General features: G+C 32.6%; 2 protein-coding genes across 2 annotated transcripts in view; one reads left to right on the top strand and one right to left on the bottom strand.

The window, feature by feature from the left end:
- Window positions 1-1,068: 1,068 nt before the first annotated feature.
- The window catches only part of LOC141448485 (salivary peroxidase/catechol oxidase-like), a 72,301-nt gene continuing 62,050 nt past the window's right edge, over window positions 1,069-11,319 (bottom strand). The window contains exon 19 of the mRNA XM_074116864.1: window positions 1,069-1,696. Within this exon, the coding sequence (XP_073972965.1) occupies window positions 1,552-1,696 (145 nt within the window). The 3' untranslated portion in view covers window positions 1,069-1,551. The remainder of the gene's footprint in view (window positions 1,697-11,319) is intronic.
- The window catches only part of LOC141448486 (uncharacterized), a 41,482-nt gene continuing 37,344 nt past the window's right edge, over window positions 7,182-11,319 (top strand). The window contains exon 1 of the mRNA XM_074116865.1: window positions 7,182-8,231. Within this exon, the coding sequence (XP_073972966.1) occupies window positions 7,236-8,207 (972 nt within the window). The 5' untranslated portion in view covers window positions 7,182-7,235 and the 3' untranslated portion in view covers window positions 8,208-8,231. The remainder of the gene's footprint in view (window positions 8,232-11,319) is intronic.

The raw sequence follows: 11,319 nt of genomic DNA, 5'->3' as shown, positions 1-11,319 counted from the left end.
AAAGACGTTGCCTAGCACTCAACACAAACCCTTTTACCCTTAGGGGAACAGTGAGTCCTCCTGCTTACATAAAACTCTGGTTTCTCTGCGGGAAGTCCAGCAAGAGCACTTCCAGTCCAGCACTTCACTTTTCTAATTTTTTTTACAATTTTGATTATTTATATTATTTTCTTCATTCTTAATCAGGGGACCTGAGTTTATTATTCCGCTCCAGTTTCACTACTCTTTTACTCATATAGAGTTTATTTAAAGGAAAGATTTTATCCATTTTTGTAGAAAAACTGCCACTTGCAAAATGTGTCCACAAAAACTTTTGTATCTTAAAGTCATTAAAAAGAGAGGTAATATTTGGTTTAGGATTTTTTTTTTAATGTGACGTTTTTTACTTCCTTTTACCTCATGTAAGTTGAAGTGTCTCCTCCGAATTTCCAGTTCTGAGTGTCCCGGAAATTTCGAGGAGAACTGTTTGACTGAAATGGAAATACTCTTTCCTAGAGTAAATAGTCAAAGATGTGATTGTGATATTCCGGTAGATAATGACTAGACAACAGTTACAAAAAGGTCCTTTAGAGTGCAGGCCCCGTGCAGACTGGTTTGCCACCATCACCACCTAACCTGCTGTTGAGAGACCATGGGGAAGCTGGAGAGAACATTATGAGCAGAACAATGGTGCGGTAAAGGGTTACAGCTTCAAGACCTCATCGGTTCGTTTGGGTGGGATCAACTTGATTACCCTACCGCTCTAGCGCCCAATGGCTACCCAACTGTATTTGCATTTCAAGATGCATCATGGTAGTTAGCGCCTCGTTAATGAGTTCAAACTTGTTTGAACCGTATTGCAGCGGTTGTCAAATCAGGTGGCCGACTTCTATGAGGATAAGATTCTAAAACTGGTTGTACGATACGATAAGTGCCTTAATATTATTGTCAGTTAAGTATAAAAGTAGATTAATGTACCAGGCTTTCATGTAAAAATAAAATTGTAAAGAAAAGAATGTTGTTTTCCTTTTATTTCAATACGGAACTTACTTAAAAAACACTTTATATTTATGGAAGTCTTGCAGGTCGGAATAATGTGTTGAAGATATGGAAGAGAAATATTCATTTTTGTTTCGAGTTAAAGAGAGATTATACCACTCTTTTATTAGAACTCTTTTTTTTTTATAAATTAAAATTTAGGCAAGCCCAGGTAAAATTCAAATCTTAATTCACCTATTATTGAAAATAACATTCTTTAATATATTTTCATCTACAATAAATATCAGGGGAGCATGCTCTGAAATACCAGACTGAGAGATATGGCCAATTCTTACCTCACAGCGGTTTACATTGAAATAAACTTTTGAGAAGCACTTTAACAGTAAGTTGTATAGATTGGCATTCTGAAAGAATTAATAAAAAAACTACAATAGTTAGGAATAATTATTTAAACAAATCTTAAACTGAATAAGTGCATGCCAAATTTAGGATATAGATATATTTATGTTATAAGACTAAGTGTGGTTGCACACAAATATTGGTAAGCCCAAAATACTAATAAATAAGTTTCATCTAGTATGAATTGCGGAGATAAGCGGTAAGCGAGACTGGTTTGTTGCAGTCTGGCGTCACGAATCCCAAGGATTTCAGACAGGTTTCCGCACAAATCGGTCCTTTGAAAAATTGGCCCAACATCCTCTTGCATTGAGCGCAGTTTCTGAAAACAAATATATGCACTTTAATGGGCATAAAAAATAGAAAAAATATACATTATTTGCGAGTAAAAAGGCACATGATATTAGAACTCCTGCGGGAAAGTACTATTCGGCTTTTGGCTCTATATTATTGTATTTCAAGTTACAATACCAATGGAACTGCATTAGAGCTTTTTTGTTTAATTATTCGATCTGTTGTCAGCATCTATTGTGAACCAGAGTAAGGCCCCTCAGGAAAAGAAACTACATCGAATATGAACATAACACCTGTTTTCTTTCTCTTAATTACAAAGTAGCGCCCAAATTTTCGTCCAATATTGACTCCGAATGTTTGGGCGCAATTTATTTCATTCTTACCAACTTTATTCAAATGTAACCTTCATCCCTAACCTCACTTGAACTTCCCTAAAATGGAAAATTTATGAGAATAATGATAAAAGTTATATATCTATGTATATGTAAAGCAGCAATGCCAATTTTTTTAGGCGGGGTTAAAGTTCCACTACCAAACGTCACAATCACACCAAGACATCTTCAGGTCCTGCTAAGGATTGTCTATTAAAACAGAAAGTTCCTCAGATTTCTTGTTGTTATCTTAACGGGATAGTGTCTTGGGCAATGGTTGGCACTGCAGGTGGAGTGTAAGGTATATGCGTTAATACCACCTGACTGAACTCTTGAAACTAATTTTAACGCGCAGTTGGAGACAGAAGTGAGTATCTGGATTTCAGAAATAATACAGTTAGAAAGTAATTTCTCACAAGGTGTGCGAAGTGGCTCATAACGTTTGATTATCTACTGTGAAGAAAGACCGAGCACAAGGTCGGTAGCGAGACGGCCGATGATCCTCTAAATAGACGTCTATCCGCCCCTCTGGAAGAAGTGTCGTTAATAGAATTTTCTTTTAAAAAAAATCATTGTAGGTCTCTGTGAGGGGGTCAGTAGCTTCGAAAATGGTCGGAGCAGTAATGGAGTATGTCTATAAAATAAATACTCTTTATAGTGCTACTTACCCTGGAGAAATTGTGACCTTTAAGATAAGGTTTTCACAATTGTAGATAGCGGTAAAACTATTTTCAAAACAATATTCTAATATTTTATTTTATAAAGGATTTTGGCCCAACGCTTCGCCAACGAGAGCTGGAGGGCCTCAACTAGTTAGAACACATTGACGAGTTCCGTAAACGGGTGAAAGAATAGTTCGCCTTAGGGAGAATGTTTGCTTAGGGAATGAAGAATTACATTTGCTTTCATTTATTTTAATTCTCCATTTCTTTAGCCAAGGTTCAAGACATTCTAAATGGGATTGAGCGAAAGGCAAGGACCGGGTCTTTATGAGGAGAGAGGACAGTATCATCGGCATTACGTTTTATAAAATGATATTCATAATGCCCTTGAAGGGGTATACAGAAGGCGGAAATAAATGCTGGGTGTAAGATGACATTGCAATAATTACAGATCATTCTTCCATTCTAAAACATATTACAAACCAGAGTTGGGCACAGATTAAAAAAAAATTTAATTCTAAATTTAATTGATTAAATTTTTTAATTGATTGAATTTATTTTTAATTTTAATCAGAATTTAATCGGCGAATTTAATCGTAATTTTAATCATATGACAATTATTTAATCAATTAAATTTCAGATTTAATCGTTAATAAAAACTAATTTAATCAAACTAAAAAAATTATGATTAAATCTGAGAATTAAATTGAACTTTAATTTTAATCACCGAATTAGTTCAATTTCAATCGTTAATCAAACTAATTTAATCATCCACTTTTATGGCTTTTCAACCAATGGTTCGACCCACGTTTTGGCGAGGCCATTTTTCTAAGCGTCTTCAATAAAAACTTTTCGGTTAATTTTTGTAGACTTGGACTTCTTCACGAGTCTCTAGACCAGCGGTTCTTAACCGGTGTTCCGCGAATATGGTCCAAGTGTTCCGCGAATATGGTCCAAGTGTTCCGCGAAATATCAATTTTAAAAGTATTGAAATTTAGGAACTTAGGAAAAATACGAAAACAAAGAATTGGTCCTTCTTTTTTAATTTGAATTTAATTTTAGGTTCTTGCTAAATACCGAATTTCAAATTATTTAAAGTTAGTTTTCCGCGAGAAAAATATATACATATAATTGTGTTCCGCGTCTATGAAAAGGTTAAGAACCACTGATATAAAAGGTTGAAAATTTTTTGGGTCATGAAATTCTGTAAAATTAAGGCCGTTCAATATCTCCCACTGTGAACCACGTATTGGTATGGAATTTTGTTCTCTTATACACTTTGTTTTTCTCAATTAAAAACTATAGTTATTTTGTGCACAGATCTAAAAAGGTAGACGATATAAAGGGTTAAAAAATTTTTGGGTCATGAAATTCTGTAAAATTCTGGCCTTTCTATATCTCCCACTGTGAACCACGTATTGGTATGAAATTTTTTTCTCTAATACACTTTGTTTTTCTCAACTAAAAACTATAGTTATTTTGTGCACAGATCTATAAATGTAGAAAATATAAAGGGTTGATAATTTTGTGGGTCATGAAATTCTGTAAAATTATGGCTGTTCTTTCTCTCCCACTGTGAACCACGTATTGGTATGGAATTTTGTTCTCTTATACACTTTGTTTTTCTCAATTTAAAACTATAGTTATTTTGTGCACAGATCTATAAATGTAGAAAATATAAAGGGTTGATAATTTTGTGGGTCATGAAATTCTGTAAAATTATGGCCGTTCTTTATCTCCCACTGTGAACCACGTATTGGTATGGAATTTTGTTCTCTTATACACTTTGTTTTTCTCAATTAAAAACTATAGTTATTTTGTGCACAGCTCTATAAATGTAGTTTGGTTCGAGCCTTTGTACTGAGTGCACGTACTTTTCGTTGCTCTTCTTATTTTACTTTTTTATATGGTTTTTTAAAAAGTTTTACATATGTGAATGGTACCACTTTAAAGTGCTTTTTCTGATCTTTAATTAAAACTGTCCGGTAGGACAGTTGTATAAGGATTGATCGTCAAAAAGTGCACGAAAAAGCGTAACGTTAAAAAACACCCAACTTTGACAATTTTTTTCTCTTTTTCTATAAAAGATAAAATTCCCAAATTTTCTTTAAAATATAGGGCAAACCCTCCTTTATAACTGTAATTTTTTTGCAACCCCCCAGACCTAATAGATTTCGAGAAAAAAGTTGCCGAAAATGAGCAAAAACGGCATTTTCAGAAATTGTTGTTGTTGTTCTTCTTCTTCTTCTTCTTCTTCTTCTTCTTCTTCTTCTTGTTGTTGTTGTTACCTTTTTTGTAAACTACATAGCGCCTAAACGCGAGAACCGATTTTCATGAATGAGGTGACATTCGATTCGGAATTTTATGTAGATGTGCCTTTTGGGGGTCTCGACGCTGTACACCGAATGGGAGAGGAGTTAGCCCCCTTTATGTAAGGCCCCCTTCAAAATTATTATTACTAATTACTCTGTAAATCTTAGCCCGATTTTGATAAAATTTGGTAGGATGATAGAGTTAGGGCTCCCCTACGTAACATTAAAGCGGCGATCTGCTCTTACACTAGTTAAGGGGAAGTATAGCAATCGTTTCAAATTATCGACAAGTGAACTGATTTTCATGAATGAAGTGTCATTCGAATCGAAATTTTGTACAGATTTGCACTTTAAAAGTCTCGTCGCTACGCCTCATATGGAGGGGAGTTTGCCCCACCCAAGTATGGCCGTTTCTAAAACTATTATTACCAATATTTCTATAACGCTTTGTCCGATTTTGATAAAATTTAGCACGAAGAAGTGATTAAAGCTCCTCTACATGGCTGTGAAGTGCCATCATGCTCTTACACCTACTAAGAGGAAGTACTGCAATCGTTAAAATTATCAATGGGTGAACCTATTTACATTAATGAATTGTCGTTCGATTCAAAATCTTTGCCACTTTGCCTTTTAGGGAGAAGTACTGTAATCGCCCGTTTATTTTTCTTACTCCTCTTAAAAGGAAGGTCTGAAATCGCAGTTTAAATTTGCTTTTTACGTACAAATACCTTCCTATTTTATATAAAAAGGCTTTCTCAAAAAAGTTGTTATTGAGGATGGTTTGGGGACCGCAACTATAATCATTCTTTAAAAAGATCTCTCCAGTGGTAGTTACGGTTCCTACTTAACACCTTATCAGGTTATAATGATAAAATTGCTTATTCCAAATTTAAAAAAAACAGTAAAGCAGATATGTAACTTAGCAAAATAGACAAAAATGAAAATCTATCCAAAAGGTACAAAAATCTCCTTAACAAAAACTTACAGTTTAAAAAGTTAAGTATAAGGGTTGATTAAACGTCAAAAGGTACACAAATCAGCAAGTACCCAACATTTCATTCAAGCTTAGTTGATACATAATTTAAGTAATTTTGCTGCATTAACTTTTCCTTCACATTTTTTAGAATTTATTAGATGTCACAGACCCTTATGCTGGCCATTTTCATCTACAAAAAATTTGTTCAAGTAGCACTGTAGATTGACTGTAATATCTATTAATCTATAATAATCAAACTATTAATTACAGGTTAAAAAGAAAACGTTATAAAAAATAAAAAAAATTACGAAGCTACAAAATTTAAAAACTTTTTAAAAAAAATGCTTACACCAACATACATCAATGATTTCGATTATTTTATTTTTAATAAAAATCGTCTGTTTAAGTTTATTCTTCGATTAAAGTAATTGTTATTTTATGTAGTAGTCAAACGTTTCTAATAATAGGTAATAATTATCTGGCTTTATCGCAAATAATATAGTTTTCTTCAATCACACTCTCAATGTAGCTGTTCTTCTCACAATGTTATATATATGTTATGTAATATAAAATAAATAAGTATTGCATACTTTTAGGACAGCGTTTTACTGTAAGTAAAATTAAATTACAATTGAGGAATGAATAATTGTTGTTGAATAATCTACTTGTTATTAACTGTGTGTTATTTGTGCTCACGAATATTTCGGTAAGACGAATTCAAGTCTGAAATATTGTTTAAATCCTCCGTGATTCAAATTTAAACAGCAGCCGACTCTAACTTTGTCTTTTTCTACTTTAACATGCATGTATAAGATGTGACAACTTCAGAATAAAGGGCATATTAAAGATAAATCAGAAGAATAATTTGGAATAGAGTTAAAATAAAGTACCTATTTAAAAACGAAGATATAATATACATTTTATCATAATTATAACCAAATAATATTATGAACGGACTGGCCAGCATAAGGGTCTGTGACATCTAATAAATTCTAAAAAATGTGAAGGAAAAGTTAATGCAGCAAAATTACTTAAATTATATATCAACTAAGCTTGAATGAAATGTTGGGTACTTGCTGATTTGTGTACCTTTTGGCGTTTAATCAACCCTTATACTTAACTTTTTAAACTGTAAGTTTTTGTTAAGGATGTGATATAAGTTGTTGTGAAGTCAGTGTAAAACATTTGGAGAAAACTGAGTTTGAAATTGCTAATTTTTTTGTTTAAAAGTTGAGCATTAACAATTATGGGTGATAAGAAGGTAGATGGAGCTGGTAGTGGGGGTTTGCGTGTTGCCGTGCATGAAAGTGGTGGGGGACAAGATCTGGTAAATTTGTTATTGTCTAAGTTTGACTCATTTGAACAACAAATGAAGGACTTACGAACTGAAGTTATCAAGATAGATGAAAATCAAAAAACATTTATGATCAGCTGTAAAGAAGAATTTAATAAAATTAGTACAAATTTAATTGAAAATTTTAAAGTATTTAATAATGATATTAAGGTTCTTAAAAATGAAAATGAGAAATTAAAAGGTGAAATTCAATCTCTTAAATCTCACTATAATCAGAATATTCAGTATTTACGTTTCAATAATGGAGTTCGACTTTTAAATGTTCCGGAATCAGCAGGGAATAATTGCTTGCAGATTTTTAAGAAGATTTGCCAAGTTATTGATTTCCCTTATAGAGAGAATATGATAGATCACTGCTACCGAGTCAAGGCTAAACACTCAGATTTTTACACAGTAATAGTAAAGTTTGTGACTAATTTGGATAAAGTGGAATTTATTAAGTTGAAAAAGCTGAAGCATTTACAGTTAACTTCTGAAATTTTTTCTTCAACTGGAGAAAAAAAACCTATTTATATTTCAGAATTGTTGTCCCCATATTATGCACAGCTGTTTAAAGAAGTCAAACAGATTCAAGCTAAGCACAGATTTAAATATGTATGGTTTAGAAATTGTAGAATTTTTATTCGAGTTACGGATGGTGCATTAATAGAATCTATAAGTTCTTTTGAAGACCTTCAATTATTTTTGGAAAAAGTTGGAGATAAGACTCCCCAATTGACTTACTCTGGGGATGATATTGATGATGCTGGAACAGACACTTCTGGGACTAGTAAGAAGATCTCGAAGAAAAGGAAAGTTAAGAGCTTGAAGAAAAATTTGCAACAAGGCTCCTTGGAACGTTTTTTATCCCAAAGCGACAATTAAAGGAATTACCGTTTGATGTTAGTGGTAAGAGTTTATTAAAGATCTTATTTTGGAATATAAATGGTTTTAAGAGAATTTTTGATTTAGATTCTGAGGTGGTAGATTTAGTTTCTAGTGCCGATATAATTTGTTTGTCTGAAACTTTTGTCTTTACAGAAAAGCTTTCTGTCCCGAATTGGTTAAGTTCTTATAAATTTTATATGGCCAAAGCAATTAAGAGTAGGTTAAGAGGAAGAGCGAGTGGAGGTTTAATAACCTTTGTTAAAGAGGATGTTTTTCCTCATCTGGAAATACATAATAGTAATTTGTGTATGTTTGTTCGAATAAAAACTCTCTCTGTCTCATTTATAGTTGGCAATCTTTATTGGCCCCCTAGTGCTGATACTGATGAATGTCTGCTAGTTTTAGAAAATGTAAATTTGGGTTTAAAAAGCGGGGGAAATTCGGATTATGTCATAGTGGGAGGTGATTGGAATGCCAGAGTGGGGAATTTAAATCAATTATCGGAAGATATATTCCAGGGCAGCTGTTTGTCAGGGCAGAGAGATTCACTGGATGAAGTCTGTAATGTTAGAGGGCGGAAACTTGTTAACTTTATGGAGGATAGTGGTTATTTTATATTAAATGGTAGATCTATTAGTGACACGCCGGCTAAGTATACAGATTTTACTCCAAGAGGTACTAGTATTGTAGATACAGTGTGGATCTCTCCTCCAGTTTTAGATTTGGTCGCTGATTTCGAAGTTGTGCCACTCCCGGAATTAACTAATCACCTTCCCGTGGCATTGTATTTGTCAAATTGCCATAGTGATACTCTTAATGTAAATAGCACTAAAACTAATCGTTTTATTGATAAAGAAATTTCTGATTTTAATTTAATCAAAGTTCAGAACTATTTATGTTCACTATTATTAACTAATCTCCTTAACAAAAACTTACAGTTTAAAAAGTTAAGTATAAGGGTTGATTAAACGCCAAAAGGTACACAAATCAGCAAGTACCCAACATTTCATTCAAGCTTAGTTGATATAATTTAAGTAATTTTGCTGCATTAACTTTTCCTTCACATTTTTTAGAATTTATTAGATGCCACAGATGCTGGCCAGTTCGTTCATAATATTATTTGGTTATAATAATGATAAAATGTATATTATATCTTCGTTTTTAAATAGGTACTTTATTTTAACTCTATTCCAAATTATTCTTCTGATTTATCTTTAATATGCCCTTTATTCTGAAGTTGTCACATCTTATACATGCACGTTAAAGTAGAAAAAGACAAAGGCAGAGTCGGCTACTATTTAAATTTGAATCACGGATTTAAAACAATATTTCAGTCTAGAATTCGTCTTTCCGAAGTATTTGTGAGCACAAATAACGCACAGTTAATAACAAGTAGATTATTCAACAACAATTATTCATTTCTCAATTGTAATTTAATTTTACTTACAGTAAAATACTGGAATAATTAGCTGCCCTAAAAATATGCATATCTTATTTATTTTATATTACATAACATATATATAACATTGTGAGAAGAACAGCTACATTGAGAGTGTGATTGAAGAAAACTATATTATTTGCGATAGAGCCAGATAATTATTACCTATTGTAATAAACGTTTGACTACTACATAAAATAACAATTACTTTAATCGAAGAATAAACTTAAACAGACGATTTTTATTAAAAATAAAATAATCGAAATCATTGATGTATGTTGGTGTAAGCATTTTTTTTAAAAAGTTTTTAAATTTTGTAGCTTCGTAATTTTTTTTATTTTTTATAACGTTTTCTTTTTAACCTGTAATTAATAGTTTGATTATTATAGATTAATAGATATTAAAGTCAATCTACAGTGTTACTTGAACAAATATTTTGTAGATGAAAATGGCCAGCATAAGGGTCTGTGACATCTAATAAATTCTAAAAAATGTGAAGGAAAAGTTAATGCAGCAAAATTACTTAAATTATATCAACTAAGCTTGAATGAAATGTTGGGTACTTGCTGATTTGTGTACCTTTTGGCGTTTAATCAACCCTTATACTTAACTTTTTAAACTGTAAGTTTTTGTTAAGGAGATTTTTGTACCTTTTGGATAGATTTTCATTTTTGTCTATTTTGCTAAGTTACATATCTGCTTTACTGTTTTTTTTAAATTTGGAATAAGCAATTCTATCATTATAACCTGATAAGGTGTTAAGTAGGAACCGTAACTACCACTGGAGAGATCTTTTTAAAGAATGATTATAGTTGCGGTCCCCAAACCATCCTCAATAACAATTTTTTTGAGAAAGCCTTTTTATATAAAATAGGAAGGTATTTGTACGTAAAAAGCAAATTTAAACTGCGATTTCAGACCTTCCTTTTAAGAGAAGTAAGAAAAATAAACGGGCGATTACAGTACTTCTCCATAAAAGGCAAAGAGGCAAAGATTTTTAATCGAACGACAATTCATTAATGTAAATAGGTTCACCCATTGATAATTTTAACGATTGCAGTACTTCCTCTTAGTAGGTGTAAGAGCATGATGGCACTTCACAGCCATATAGAGGAGCTTTAATCACTTCTTCGTGCTAAATTTTATCAAAATCGGACAAAGCGTTATAGAAATATTGGTAATAATAGTTTTAGAAACGGCCTTACTTGGGTGGGGCAAACTCCCCTCCATATGAGGCATAGCGACGAGACTTTTAAAGTGCAAATCTATACAAAATTTCGATTCGAATGACACTTCATTCATGAAAATCAGTTCACTTGTCGATAATTTGAAACGATTGCTATACTTCCCCTTAACCAGTGTAAGAGCAGATCGCCGCTTTAATGTTACGTAGGGGAGCCCTAACTCTATCATCCTACCAAATTTTATCAAATTCGGGCTAAGATTTACAGAGTAATTAGTAATAATAATTTTGAAGGGGGCCTTACATAAAGGGGGCTAACTCCTCTCTAATTCGGTGTACAGCGTCGAGACCCCCAAAAGGCACATCTACATAAAATTCCGAATCGAATGTCACCTCATTCATGAAAATCGGTTCTCGCGTTTAGGCGCTACGTAGTTTACAAAAAAGGTAACAACAACAACAACAACAACAACAACAACAACAAGAAG

The sequence above is a fragment of the Rhodnius prolixus genome, unplaced genomic scaffold (genome assembly GCF_049639745.1).
Source record: "Rhodnius prolixus isolate KJV_2025 unplaced genomic scaffold, Rpr scaffold_43, whole genome shotgun sequence".
NCBI classification, from domain to species: domain Eukaryota; kingdom Metazoa; phylum Arthropoda; class Insecta; order Hemiptera; family Reduviidae; genus Rhodnius; species Rhodnius prolixus.
This window is presented reverse-complemented; position numbering and strand designations above follow the sequence as displayed.